Source organism: Vitis riparia, unplaced genomic scaffold, assembly GCF_004353265.1.
Source record: "Vitis riparia cultivar Riparia Gloire de Montpellier isolate 1030 unplaced genomic scaffold, EGFV_Vit.rip_1.0 scaffold739_pilon_pilon, whole genome shotgun sequence".
Taxonomy (NCBI): Eukaryota; Viridiplantae; Streptophyta; class Magnoliopsida; order Vitales; family Vitaceae; genus Vitis; species Vitis riparia.
This window is the reverse complement of record NW_023269761.1, coordinates 90,165-103,520: the sequence shown is the minus strand read 5'-3', so window position 1 is coordinate 103,520 and position 13,356 is coordinate 90,165. Positions and strand designations below refer to the sequence as shown.

Below are 13,356 nucleotides of genomic sequence, written 5' to 3'. Positions count from 1 at the left end.
CCAGAATTCCACGTTGGATAGGGGATGCCTTGTTCTCTAAGATGGTGGATCTAAGTTCATAGATTGCAGAAGTGCACGTCTTTACCATGCTTGGGGCAGTTGCCATCGCTCAAACAGTTGAGGATCGAGGAATGGTTGGAGTAAAAAAAGTGGGTGCAGAGTTTTATGGAGAGACTCGTGTTTCTGCAGGTAGTTTTCCCATCACTAGAGTTTTATTTTAATGCATGTCAGGATGGGAGCACTGGGAGGATTGGTCTTCCTCAAAGAGTCATTATTCCTTAGTCTCCAAGAGCTTACAATTGAGGATTGCCCCAAATTGATTATGAAACTACCCACTTACCTACCTTCTCTTACAAAGCTCTCTGTTTACTTTTGTCCAAAATTGGAGTCTCCACTTTCAAGACTTCCACTGCTGAAGGAATTAGATGTAGGAGAATGTAATGAGGCGGTCTTGAGCAGTGGAAATGACCTCACCTCACTCACCGAGTTAAAAATTTCTAGGATTTCAGGGCTTATCAAATTGCATGAAGGATTTGTGCAATTTTTGCAAGGGCTTCGGGTTTTGGAAGTATCGGAATGTGAAGAACTCGAATATTTGTGGGAGGATGGTTTTGGATCGGAAAACTCTCTTTCTCTTGAGATTAGAGATTGTGACCAACTTGTATCCTTGGGATGCAATCTTCAGTCTTTGGAAATAGATAGATGTGATAAACTAGAGAGGCTTCCAAATGGATGGCAGAGTCTAACATGCCTTGAAGTATTGAGAATTTTGGGTTGTCCAAAGCTAGCGTCATTTCCAGATGTAGGTTTCCCACCAATGCTGAGAATTCTTCGTCTTGATGATTGTGAAGGTCTAAAGAGTCTACCTGATGGCATGATGTTGAAGATGAGGAACGACAGTACTGACAGCAACAACTCATGCGTCCTTGAATTCTTGCACATAGAGCAGTGTCCATCTTTCATTTGCTTTCCAAAAGGGCAATTACCCACCACCCTTAAGAGTCTAAGCATACGGGCTTGTGAAAATCTCAAGTCTCTTCCAGAAGAAATGATGGGCATGTGTGCCCTTGAACACATTTTTATAGATGGGTGTCATTCTCTTATTGGATTACCGAAAGGTGGGTTACCCGCCACTCTCAAGAGACTCACAATAACTGATTGTAGAAGGCTAGAGTCTCTACCAGAGGGAATAATGCACCAACATTCCACCAATGCTGCTGCTCTCCAAGCCTTGGCAATCTCAAGTCTCAAGTCTCTTCCAGAAGGAATGATGCACTGCAATTCCATCGCCACCACCAGCACCATGGACATGTGTGCCCTTGAATACTTAAATCTACATATGTGTCCCTCTTTGATTGGTTTTCCGAGAGGTAGGTTACCCATCACTCTCAAGGAACTCCGCATAAGTAATTGTGAAAAGCTGGAGTCTCTACCAGAGGGAATAATGCACTACGATTCCACATATGCTGCTGCTCTTCAAGGCCTGGCTATCTCTCATTGTTCATCTCTCACATCCTTCCCAAGAGGCAAGTTTCCATCCACCCTTGAGCTACTTGACATTAGGGATTGTGAACACCTGGAGTCAATTTCAGAGGAGATGTTTCACTCTACTAATAATTCACGTCAATATTTAAACATCGAGAGGTATCCTAATCTCAAAACCCTACCAGATTGCCTCAACACCCTCACAAATCTAAGAATTGAAGATTTTGAAAATCTGGAATTGTTGCTTCCTCAGATAAAAAAGCTCACCCGTCTTACACGGCTCCAGATCTCTAACTGCAAGAATATCAAGACCCCCCTATCCCAATGGGGCCTTTCCAGACTCGCCTCTCTTAAAAACCTCTGGATTGGAGGCATGTTTCCAGACGCAACTTCCTTTTCGGATGACCCCCACTCGATTCTTTTTCCTACAACTCTCACCTCCCTTACCCTTTTAGAATTCCAGAATCTGGAATCCCTAGCCTCCCTGTCTCTCCAAACCCTCACCTCTCTTGAATTTCTAGCAATCTACAGTTGCCCTAAGCTCCGGTCGATTTTGCCAAGGGAAGGACTATTGCCTGACACCCTTTCACAACTGCGTGCGTGGGATTGCCCACATCTAACACAAAGGTACTCGAAGGAGGAAGGAGATGATTGGCCCAAGATTGCCCACATCCCCTCGGTGGACATACATGACTAATCCATCTGAGTAATAAATAAGGTTTACATCTCATTCCCAACACATCATTCTTCCTCTTTCTCTTCTCAACATCACTTTCAATTTCTCTTACGCGCTACTGTAACTTTCTAATTGGACTTAATTTTTAACAAGAAAGCAGCTCTTGACATGGCTCCTGGCTTGGTATTTTCCCAGTGTCTAATTTTCTCTATAATCTGTCACAATAAAAAATGAGCATTACTACTTCTACATTTCCAGGTGCAATAAATGAGATTTTAATCCAACAAATTCAATATCTAATGTATCAAGACCTTTATACTAGAGGAAGTTCTAGTTTATTGACTTGGTTTGGTTTACTAATTAGATGACATTATCACTTCACTTATTGTAGTTCCTAATGAGGTCATTTACTGGAAAAACGGTGTCGATTTGAGAAAGGGGAAGAATGGCGTTATATAGATCTCATTCCTAAAATAGTGATCAATGAAGTGCTATTTTAATCAAAGGGCCACTCCGCCAATACACAGTCAGGTAATTCTTTTGCGCTTAAACTTTTCTTTCTGTTTATTTGGTTTAAGATTTTCTTTTTTCTTGAAGCTTCAAGCTTGAAACAAATGTTGAACACATTTTCATGCTCTGTTTTGATTTGGCAATTTGCAAAAATTAAATGAACCATTTATAATTATTGCAAAATTAAGAAAAAAATAACGTAAGAACCATGGATATTTTGTTTGTTTTTTTTTTGGCAATTTTATTTTTTTATTTTTTATTTTTATTTTATAATTTCTTATATAGTTAGCTGCTTTATTTATTCTAGTTAGGTGCTTTATTAGCAAGTCATTCAAATTGCTTTGTTTTTTTCTTGCTTTAATATACCAAATTTTATGGACAACTTTAATGACTCGAATTTCAATGCTTTTAAATAATTTTATTTACAATTTCATGTGTTTGATTAAACTCATTTAATTGGAATTAAACATGTTTAAATTATCGATTTGATAACAACTAAAACATTTTTGGTTCCTAAGAAGTGTTAAATAAATTCCTCAGATTTTTTTTCCCCTCAAATTTCCCATAAACAATCAAACAAAAACAAAAAAGTTTACAATTTTTTTTTTCTTTACATTCCCGTAAATTTTATGAGAACCAAAATAGTTTTATAATTGCTCATTTTTAAAAATTATTAAATTCATTTTTTTTTTTTTCATTTCAGTGTTCATTACAAGTAATCGGGATGAGCCTAGATGTTTGAACTCTCCTTTGGTTCAGCAGCTTGCACTGATTGGGCGTCCATGTAAAATGTGCTCTAACCAAGTGGATTTCTTCAAAAGGTAAGCAATAGGCATAAATCTCTTCTTGAGATAGTTGATGCACTTCTTTTTGTCTCAATTTTGATGATATTTTCTTCATGTTTTGACTTTTGCAAGGAAGTGGAATATGAAGAAATGATAGATTGTTCAGATTTTGCCTGTAGAGGAAGGGAGATTGCTGGGTGCTCAACACTTGATGCTCATTGCTCTGTTCAAGAAGAATAAGAAACTGAGAGGACAAGGTTCATCTCCCTATAATTATCTCTAAAAAATTTTGATTAATTCTTTTGCACATTAATCAATTGAAGAGATTTGGATACTCTTCTGTTAAATATCTACTTGTGTATGTGAACTTTGATTTCAGGATCTGTTTCAGCCATGTCAAGACTCTAATCCATGGCAGGCTTTCTCTGAGGTAGGTGCCCAGACAACAATAGCAAGTCTGTTAGGACCCGAAATGGCCATCACAACAAACCAGCCACAGAAGTAACTTCTGGCCCTGAAACTTGGGGTTTTGGAACAGAGAGTTTTACAGCCACCCCTGGTGCCAGCTCTAATATTTCCAGACCCTCCATTGGAGGCAATAATGCCCAGCTGTTTGTTGACTCAAAGAAGATTGAGGGCAAGCTGGCTACTCAACCTGCTGGATGGGCTGGTTCTAACTTATTTGGTGATGTTATATCATCCTGGGCACTTCTGGCCATAAGAGATGGGAATAGGTAAAAAGGCAAAACAAAAAGGGATTCATGGCTTTCTGGGCATGGTTATGCTTGTAAGTATTGAGTGTTTGCCTTATGCAATAGAATACAATATCTGCATATGTTCCCTGGTTTCCATGGACTACTTACAAATGTGTACTGTTCTGAACGCCTCGATTTTCAGGTGGGACAAATAATCATTTCTTTTAATATTGTCCTGTCTGTGACCTTATCCTTCTATTTTGCCATCTATTTTTGTTTAATCCATGAAAATCTTGTTTCATATTTCATTTGCATTTGTTACATGCATAAATCTCTTTATTAGATAGTTGATGTACTTGTTTCTGTGCCAATTTTGATGTTGTCTTCTTCTTGTTTTTTGGCTTGTCTTAGGTCTTGAGCCCAAACAACATCCACTGTCTCTTAAGACCATAAATGGTCATCGTAACATTTTATTTGGTATTGAAGTGGTGTCAGGTAGAGGGGTGGATTCTTCATCCAGGTTTTATGTTACTGCTTTTAGAAAATTATTAGTCAAATGAGTTTTTGGACTGTCTTATGCTATTTTTGACTATTTTTCCATATCTTAGATCTAAATGCATTAGCTGGACAATCTAATGGCGGTTACTTATCTAACAGATGTTGTTTTACTAGACCATGGGTGAGCTTTCTTACCAATTCTTATCTTTAAAGGGCTTCTATATATAAACTTTTAGTGTTTCATTGATGTTTTTAATCTTATTGCAGAATAAAAGAAAACTCAACCTCTCATCCGTAATTCAGAACCATCTAAAAGCCTGGCCATGGAATAAGCTCAAGCCTTTCTGTACAGAGAAGCTGGACTCTCTCAAATTTTTGATTTGTAAATATCCAAAGGTATTTCCTTTTCCTTGCTGATTGATAGTTGTTGACTTGTTGATTATCCTGAGATTCATGTTTGCCTCCCTTCACACAACTATGATTTCAAAAGTCATTAAATGTGCCAATTCCCGTTGACCTCAATCAGAGCTTAAGGAGTGTGTTAGACTGTTACCATTGATCACCTCAGTCCAAAAGGCATTCCATTCAGGGAAGAGGAAATAGAAGAAAATGGCAGCTCTTGATGTATTTTGATTTTGATCAAGGCTTTCTTGATGTATACTCTGATGTTTGCTCAAATTAATCCTGATGATTTTCTTGATTGGGAAGGTGACTTTTCCTCCAAGGAAGAGGACAGATTGTTATGATTTTGGCAGAGTTTTCCCAGTAAAGGAATTGAAGGAAGGGGAGATTCCTGGATGCTGAACTATTGATGTTCATTGCTCTGTTCAAGAAGAATAAGAAACTGTGAGTAGAAGGTTCATCACTTCAGAATTATCTTCTGAACATTCTGAAATATAATTTACTCACCCGGGTTGAGCTCTAAAATTATGGTAATGGTTAGAAAGCAAAGCCCTCTTCCAGAATTTATGGTCTTGTCATTTTGTTTCTCTCCAGTGTTGAAACTTTCCCAGTCTTCCAGAATTTGGGTGTTACTCCAAACAATGAATAGGATTCATTTATACATTTAATCAATTGAAGAGATTTGGATCAGTTTCAGGATAGTCAAAAGCATAGGAAAAGCTGAAGCTGAAGATACCATGCACAAAAACAGGAGAGTTTCCATTGAAACCAGTCCAAATTATGGTACTCTTCGTTACCTAGCTTCTTAAGAAATTGCTGTTTCGCCCAGGGCAAAGTCAACAATCCCTCAACCGTGAAACAGTTTGGATAAAGTTGGCCAAATGATCAAATTCCACCAGTTCACTATGATTTATAATATAACACCATCACCATATTCACTGACAAAATAGGAATGAAGTTATACATAGAAACCCCTAGAGTTCTTGTATAAATGCTATACCAAACACCACTGAAAATGCAGAATGATCCATTTCTGTTCCTTATTATTTAGTTTGAAGGAAACATTGATGAATCCCTTGCTTGGCAGATTGAACCTTGGCATTGAGCTGATGCTTCATAACGTGTTATTATAAGAGACATAGGCTGCTCGAGTTGTCTGAATATACCCCATAGTCCCTCTGATGCCTGTGAGTGTTCTAGTCTGGTTGATTATCAGAAGCTTTCCCAGTCCGAGTTTGCAACTTTGGCTGTAGAAGAATCATCTAAGAGTTATGTTCTGAGGCTTTATGTCACAATGGATGATCTGTTTACTGCATTCTTCATGTAGGTACACAAGTCCTTGGGCGCCTCCAGAAAGGAAGCTTGATAAAGAGCCATTGTGCATAAAAAAAAAAAAAAAAAACCAGTAGTCAGTGTTCACCCTCATGACAGTAACGCAGCAACTGTCCTTGATTCTTATGGTGAGTTTGGCCTATCACATTCACTTCTGCTTTGAATTCTTTCTCATCATCTCCCACCACCTTCTCCAACTTCTTTTCAGCAACAGAATTTCCAGAACCTGATGGTAATATCCCTTTATAGACAGTGTCAAAGGCTTCTACCATCGCTTGTACTCAGGATTCTATGATAAAGCTGCAGATTTTTGAGGTTCAAGTGGTAGAAAACTAGAGAAATTGCAGCCAGAGAAACAAAGAAGAAAAACGCAGAGGGGCCTAAGAGGACTGGGAGTATTAGAATTGCTTTATTTTGGTTGCCTCTGCCTGAAGTTAGTTCACTGGACTTCAATATCTTGATTAGAGCACTTCTGGAAACATCAGTTTGATCCAACCTCCCATTTGAAAGAGGTAGTCTTTTCCTCCAACAGCTTCCAGTTCCATTTGCAAACCTCAGGTCCTCAAAAATAGCAACTGCACAGTAGGCTCCAACACCAATCCCTGGGTTGGCAATATGGTATTAGTTGGGTGCTTGAAGCTCTCCCATATACTGGTATACAATTTCCATGTCCAAGCATGGCACCATGCACTGCTTCGCTGCTCACATTACCAGTCTTTGTCTTCATCTCTTAGCCTCTGGAGAACAAGTTGTCCATTGGTAGTAAGCTCAACTTTTGATCCTCTTGGCACCGGTTAACTTCCATTTGCAGTCCAGATAGCAAGAAGGATATTGATCCTTTTCACTTGGAGAGGGTCAGAATCCAAATGCAAAATCACCAGAAGGCGAACCCCATGTGGAGTTGTCATCAGAGACATGGAGAGATGAACCCAAGCTTATATTACTATAAGCTTGGCTAATGAGTAACAAGTAGAGGTAGAGAGACGATGTATGTAAGTTGGTATGTGAATAATTGGCCACCCGACTGCTTTTCTCTGCATGTTGATTAAGTTGAAAGAGTCTAGTGAATATTATTTTCTTCTATAATTGAACATTCTCCTGTAATTGAATAGTGTGAAAGCAATTTTTTCTTCTTCTTCAACAAATGAATACTGAGAGCATAGGATTACAATAAGTGACAGCTGATAAGATTTCCTACTATTGAACCTGATATATTTCAGAAGCTCTGTTGTCTTCTGCAATATCATGTTGATATATATCATGCTCACCAATTCTGGGAACATCTTAAACCTACTCAAGCTTTTCAAACTCATCCCCTTGATCTAGATCCTTCCAGGGTGATATATGTCAGAAACATATATGAACCTGGCATGAACATTCATCTGCCCATATACAAACTAGATCACAAAGGAGAGTATACTTTTCCAATCTCTAAGTATCACCAAGGAGACATGTACAAACCAAGCAGCTTATCCCCATGAAACAACAATTCCTAAAACACATTGAATGGGAGTTTTAGGTCTTTATCTGCAATTTGACTCCAAGTTTTCATTGAGAACATCTTTCTTTCCTTAGTCTTTTAAAGCTAGTGATCTTGATAAAGCCTCTACAAACACTGTTTGGGGTCATTGTGGTGTAAACCAAAGTGTCCCCAGTTATATGAATGTAGGCCACCATAGCACCATAGATTCATGGAGTTTTGCATGTTTCTACAATTTGGATCAAATTAAGATGAAGTTAATGGGCTTCAAGATGAAGTACAACACACTTTTTTGCCATTTTTTCTGTGATCAAAATAACTGCTAGCTGTAGAGGTTTAATGGCATTTGTCAAATGTAACTTCTTGGCGCCCATTTGGATGGTGCAGTTTGACTTGCATTTGTTACATATTTTGCCTTGATTGAATTATGATTAATCAGCATTGAACCGCCACCTAGTCATGTCCATCCTGAATACTATTAAAACTCATTCGATTTTTTGGGTCTTATAGGGTGTTTGGTAATCATTCATTAACTTAATAACTTAATTTAATTATTAAATAGATTAAATATATTTGATAAAATAACTTAATATTATATCTTAAAGTTGCTTTTAATTTTAAGTGTTAAATCAAAGTAATTAACTTATTCTTAATCTCAATTTTATTTTGTTTCATTTATCTGCATCTAGTTATCAAATTAACGAAGATAAATATGACAATTTGATAATTTAAAATAATTTTTAAATTAATTTTATCAAATAACTTTAATTCTTAAAGTAAATATTAAATAATAAATTTTAAGTAACTTAAATATAATCTAACTTAAAGTCAACTTAAGTTATTAAGTAATAAATATTAAGTTTTATCAAATAAGCCTTAATCAACAGCTTAAATATGGGATCTCCTCTACTTAGCATTGCAATTAATGTTAAAATTCTCTATTTATTTAATGACATATAAAATTTTATTAAATAAGAATATTTACACAATATGTCTATAAAAATATTTCAATGAAGTTTGTATTATTCATTTCTTACTATTTTATACTCTTGAGGTATCAATTAATAAGGTCAATAATTTAATTTAGTGTAATTACTCATTACTTGAATTGTCCAAAAATATGACAAATTAATACATCTCAACCATAATATAAGTTTTTATATATAGAGTAAAAATGTTCATACAATATGCCGTCTTTCGATGAATCTAATTCAAAAATGTAGTCTTATCTTATAATTCACACCTTCTAATCTTTTTTTTTTTATTATTTTATATTTTCTAGGTATTAATTAATGAGATCCTTAATCTAAGCAGTTTTTTTTTTCTTTTTTTTTTTCTCTCTCTTTATATATATAACAAATCTAATCAAATTTTGTACATGGATATATAGAGTTTCTTTTTCTATCATTTATTTTAATTAATGTAACAAAGGTGTATATCTTTTTTTGCAGATGTTTAAGGGCTAATGGAGTTGTGTTTCATACTAGAGATAGACGGGTGACAAGGTTTAATTTTCACTTTATTACATGTACGTTCCTTTGTAAAGGCTTTGAGTATACATTAAGCCAAGTCATTTGAATTGAAACACTTATACAATACCTAAAATTGAAAGATACCTAATTTGATATTCCATATTGAATAAAAAGAAATTCATGATATTATATACATATGAGTTGCTCTTAACCATGTGGATGCAATTTAAAGTGATGATGATCCATTGAAATTAAAGCGGATAATATTTACTTGATTGGAAGAATCATTATACCCTAGTGTCACTTAACTGTCGAGCACTAACCCAAGCATTCTTCTATTAACTTCACGACAAGATGAGAACAAAAAATCAAACTACCCTAAATTTCTTTCTTTATTTTTCTTATATCCTTTGTTTGGTTGTGGAGAATGTGAAGGAACAATCAAAAGTTTTGGCATTAATTTTATATCCACAATAATTGCTTCACTACCTAAACTTAATAACATATATCTATATATATAAATGATTTTTAAGTTTTGATTTCATTCCTTAGTTGGAGGATTATAGCATGGAAAAGTATTTAAGTATATATTAGATGCATGGCACAAACTCTGGTCAATTAAAAGTTTTTTTACAAAATAATTAATTTTACCTTTAAAATAAATTAATATTAGATGAGTAATTTAATAGGATGAGACAATTAAAAAAATAAAAAAGAGAATCCAGCCATTTAATAATGTATGATATTCAATTTTCATACAATATTTTATTAAATATTTGAAATGTAAGCCATGTAATTAATTTTGTTTTTTCTAATTTTTGTGGTATTTTTTAATCCTCAATTTCTATTGAATAAATAAAAATATTGATAACAATTAATATGATGACATCTCCAAACTACCTAATGTTGTTGTTTGCTGTCATGTCCCAATTAAAAAATGTTAACCCGATTGCCTTTCAAAGCTCGCACATTGTGCGCTATTAAATGGGCTTCCCCCATCTCTTAAGATTGACTAACCCATGTGCAACTGTTGTTCACATGGAACCTTCCCATCACAATGAAATTTCAAAGATTACCCGGACCTGTCAATCAAGGTTATGGACTCATTGAATACATTAATGTAACGCACATGTGCCTAAAACATCTAAGGGCATCACAAACATATTGTCACCTTAAACTTCCCTGGCCTAAGCGATCATAGTCCCTCTAAGAAGCTAGCTATAGAGGTTCATCTTCACATAGCTAGTTAGCAATCCTTTTAGTATTAGTTTTTTTTTTTTTTTTGGTGTTTTTTTTGGGTTTGAAAAGACTAAAGAGCCCATCATATGGTGACGTGGCACTATAGTACTATTGGACTCACAAAAAGTGAGTAACTGCATAAACTCCGATCTACGTGTAATGCATGTAAAAGAAAATACACGCAACGTGTGTAAAGCCCTCCAGTTTTCACACCAAAACCTCTCTTAACAAAAATTAGTACCTAAAATACCACCTCAAAGAGTAGGCCATGCCTTAAAATCTAGAGGATAGTTTAGGTATTTGAGAGACTACCACAAATTTAGTAGCAAAAATACCCCCAAAAAGTGCGCCATGCCATGGGTTGGAGGGTTTTTTTGGGATATGTAGAGAATAATGTGGGCTTAGCCATGGGTTGTCTTTTTGTATAAAGGAGATGATGCTTTGTAGAGAAGAATCAAAAGCAAAAATGGTGATTAGAGGGTCTCTTCTTGTGTTATTCTCTGCTATTGTTGGATCAATGGCCCCAAATATTTCAGATATCTTTGGCTATTGGTCTTGTTCAACTTGCCATGTAACACCTTACGAACTTCCTGTTAAGTACATCATTTATTGGTGGTGGTCATAGGGAAATATTCTAGAAACTTTTACCATCTTACATTTAGCCTCAAACATTGTGTTAGCATAGGAATCATCTGTTGTGTTGGAAACAACTTTGATACCACTTGTTATGCGGAGACAATTGAACAATAAACAAGAAAACAACAAAATAAACCAAAACATAATTAACATAATTCAACAATGTGCTTACATCCATGGGAAGGGAAGAAATCAACTCACTATTAACCTAATTTTTCTTTGCTTTCCAAGAGCCAAACCAAGGCTAAATTTATAGAATTTCCCTTTCAAGTTAAGTTACAACATCAGTTGATAGCTTACAAGAGGTCAACTCTAATATTTACATATAAGACTCACAGACAATTTTGAGAAAACAATATTACAATATATGGAATACTCTTAGAAGATTTTAGAAATACCACTTATCATCACCTGCTATTGTTCCATTTGACACAACACTGCATGATTGGGATGTAGAAAACATGCACCTCCATGCACACACATAAATTTGGTCTTGCGAGGTTATCTACTATTCCTCTTATGATAGTTTCTTGGAGTGAATAGATTGCTTTACTCCATTCCTAGAAAAACTAACCACTAGAAGGTGTCATAAATTCTTGAAATTATGGGATAAAAAATGGTTGCACATGCAGGCTATATTTGTACAATAAGAAGTTTGAAAGAGTAACTAGTTCCAATTGATTGTTACCTCTAAAAGTGTTCCAAACCCATAGGGCAGTGGCTTGGAAAGACTTCCTTGGGATAATGGAAGTTTGTTTGCTTGGTTGATAAGAACTTATTTCCCCATTCATCACTGTTGGTCTCAAGACCACAAGCATTGCAAAATGATTCCATGTCTAATTCCTACAAGAATGCAAATGAAGTCTTCAAGGTTCAAAAGAAATTGGAACTTTGGATGACAAATTTTAGCAATTTAATGCTAGTAAATGCAATCATACCTTCATCATCAAGAGTTTGGACAGGTGTGCAATTGGATACGGATGAAGTTTGTAGCCACAATAATTTACACATGACAATGCCAATGCTCGAACCTTTTATGGTCAAAAGAAAACCAACAAAAATGTATATAAATCAGAAAAATTAAGAAAAAATAACGTAAGAAGTGTTCTCTGTTTTTCGTTTGTTTGTTTTTTTTCTTGGTTTTTTTTTGTGTTCTTTGTTTATTTCTTATATAGAGGGCACTGAACAACTCTAGGGCATATTCTAGTTAGTTGCTTTATTAGCAAGTCATTCAAATTGCTTTGTTTTTTTGTTGTTTCAATATACCAAATTTTATGGACAACTTTAATGACTTGAATTTCAATGCTTTTAAATAATTTTATTCATAATTTCATGTGTTTTACTAAACTCATTTAATTGGAATTAAACACGTTTAAATTATCAATTTGACAACATCTAAAACATTTTTGGTTCCTCAGAAGTGTTAAATAAATTTCTCATAGATTTTTGTTTTTCCCTCAATTTTCCGATAAACAATCAAACAAGAGAAAAAGTTTACAATTTTTTTTCCCTACTTTCCCATAAATTTTATGAGAACCAAAATAGTTTTATAATTGCTAATTTAAAAAATTATTAAATTCATATATATATATATATATATATATATATATATATTTACTCTTTCTTTTCTCATGCAAGAAAAAGAAAATTATGTGTGCTAAATTTATCAAACCAAACTAATCATCATTTTTTGTGTTTTTTTTCTTTTCATTTTAGTGTTCATTGTAAGTAATCAAGATGAGCATAGAAGATTTCTTATGGTAAACAAAGTTTCGATTATGACCATGGAAGAAACATGTAAGGTAAACAACAATAATTTTATGCCAATGTTTTTTAGATATGAGATCATTTAGAATTCATATGAAGTATTTTATGATATTTGAGTTCGTCAAATTTTTTAGATGTTTGAACTCTCCTTTGGTTCAATTGCTTGTAGTGATTGGGCGTCCATGTAAAATGTGCTCTAACTAAGTGGACTTCTTCAAAAGGTAAGCAGTAGGCATAAATCTCTTCTTCAGATAGTTGATGCACTTATTTTTGTCTCAATTTTGATGATATTTTCTTCATGTTTTGAATTTTGCAAGGAAGTGGAATATGAAGAAAGGATAGATTGTTCAGATTTTGCCTGTGGAGGAAGGGAGATTCC

At 34.8% G+C, this 13,356-nt stretch overlaps 1 protein-coding gene across 7 annotated transcripts; it reads left to right on the top strand.

Annotated features, from left to right (window-relative positions):
• Nucleotides 1-287: 287 nt before the first annotated feature.
• On the top strand, nt 288-13,356 carry LOC117910432 (disease resistance protein RPP4-like). Of its 7 annotated transcripts, XM_034824498.1 has the most exons (5): nt 288-1,644; nt 1,739-2,203; nt 2,553-2,692; nt 3,375-3,492; nt 13,295-13,356. In XM_034824498.1, the coding sequence occupies exons 1-2, from the start codon at nt 323-325 to the stop codon at nt 1,740-1,742; spliced, it is 1,326 nt and encodes a 441-aa protein (XP_034680389.1). In that variant the 5' UTR covers nt 288-322; the 3' UTR covers nt 1,743-2,203; nt 2,553-2,692; nt 3,375-3,492; nt 13,295-13,356. The 7 variants fall into 7 exon arrangements, with proteins under 7 accessions (XP_034680389.1, XP_034680385.1, XP_034680386.1 ...); XM_034824494.1 differs by having other exon boundaries at nt 288-2,203; nt 2,553-2,687; XM_034824495.1 differs by having other exon boundaries at nt 288-2,203; nt 3,434-3,492.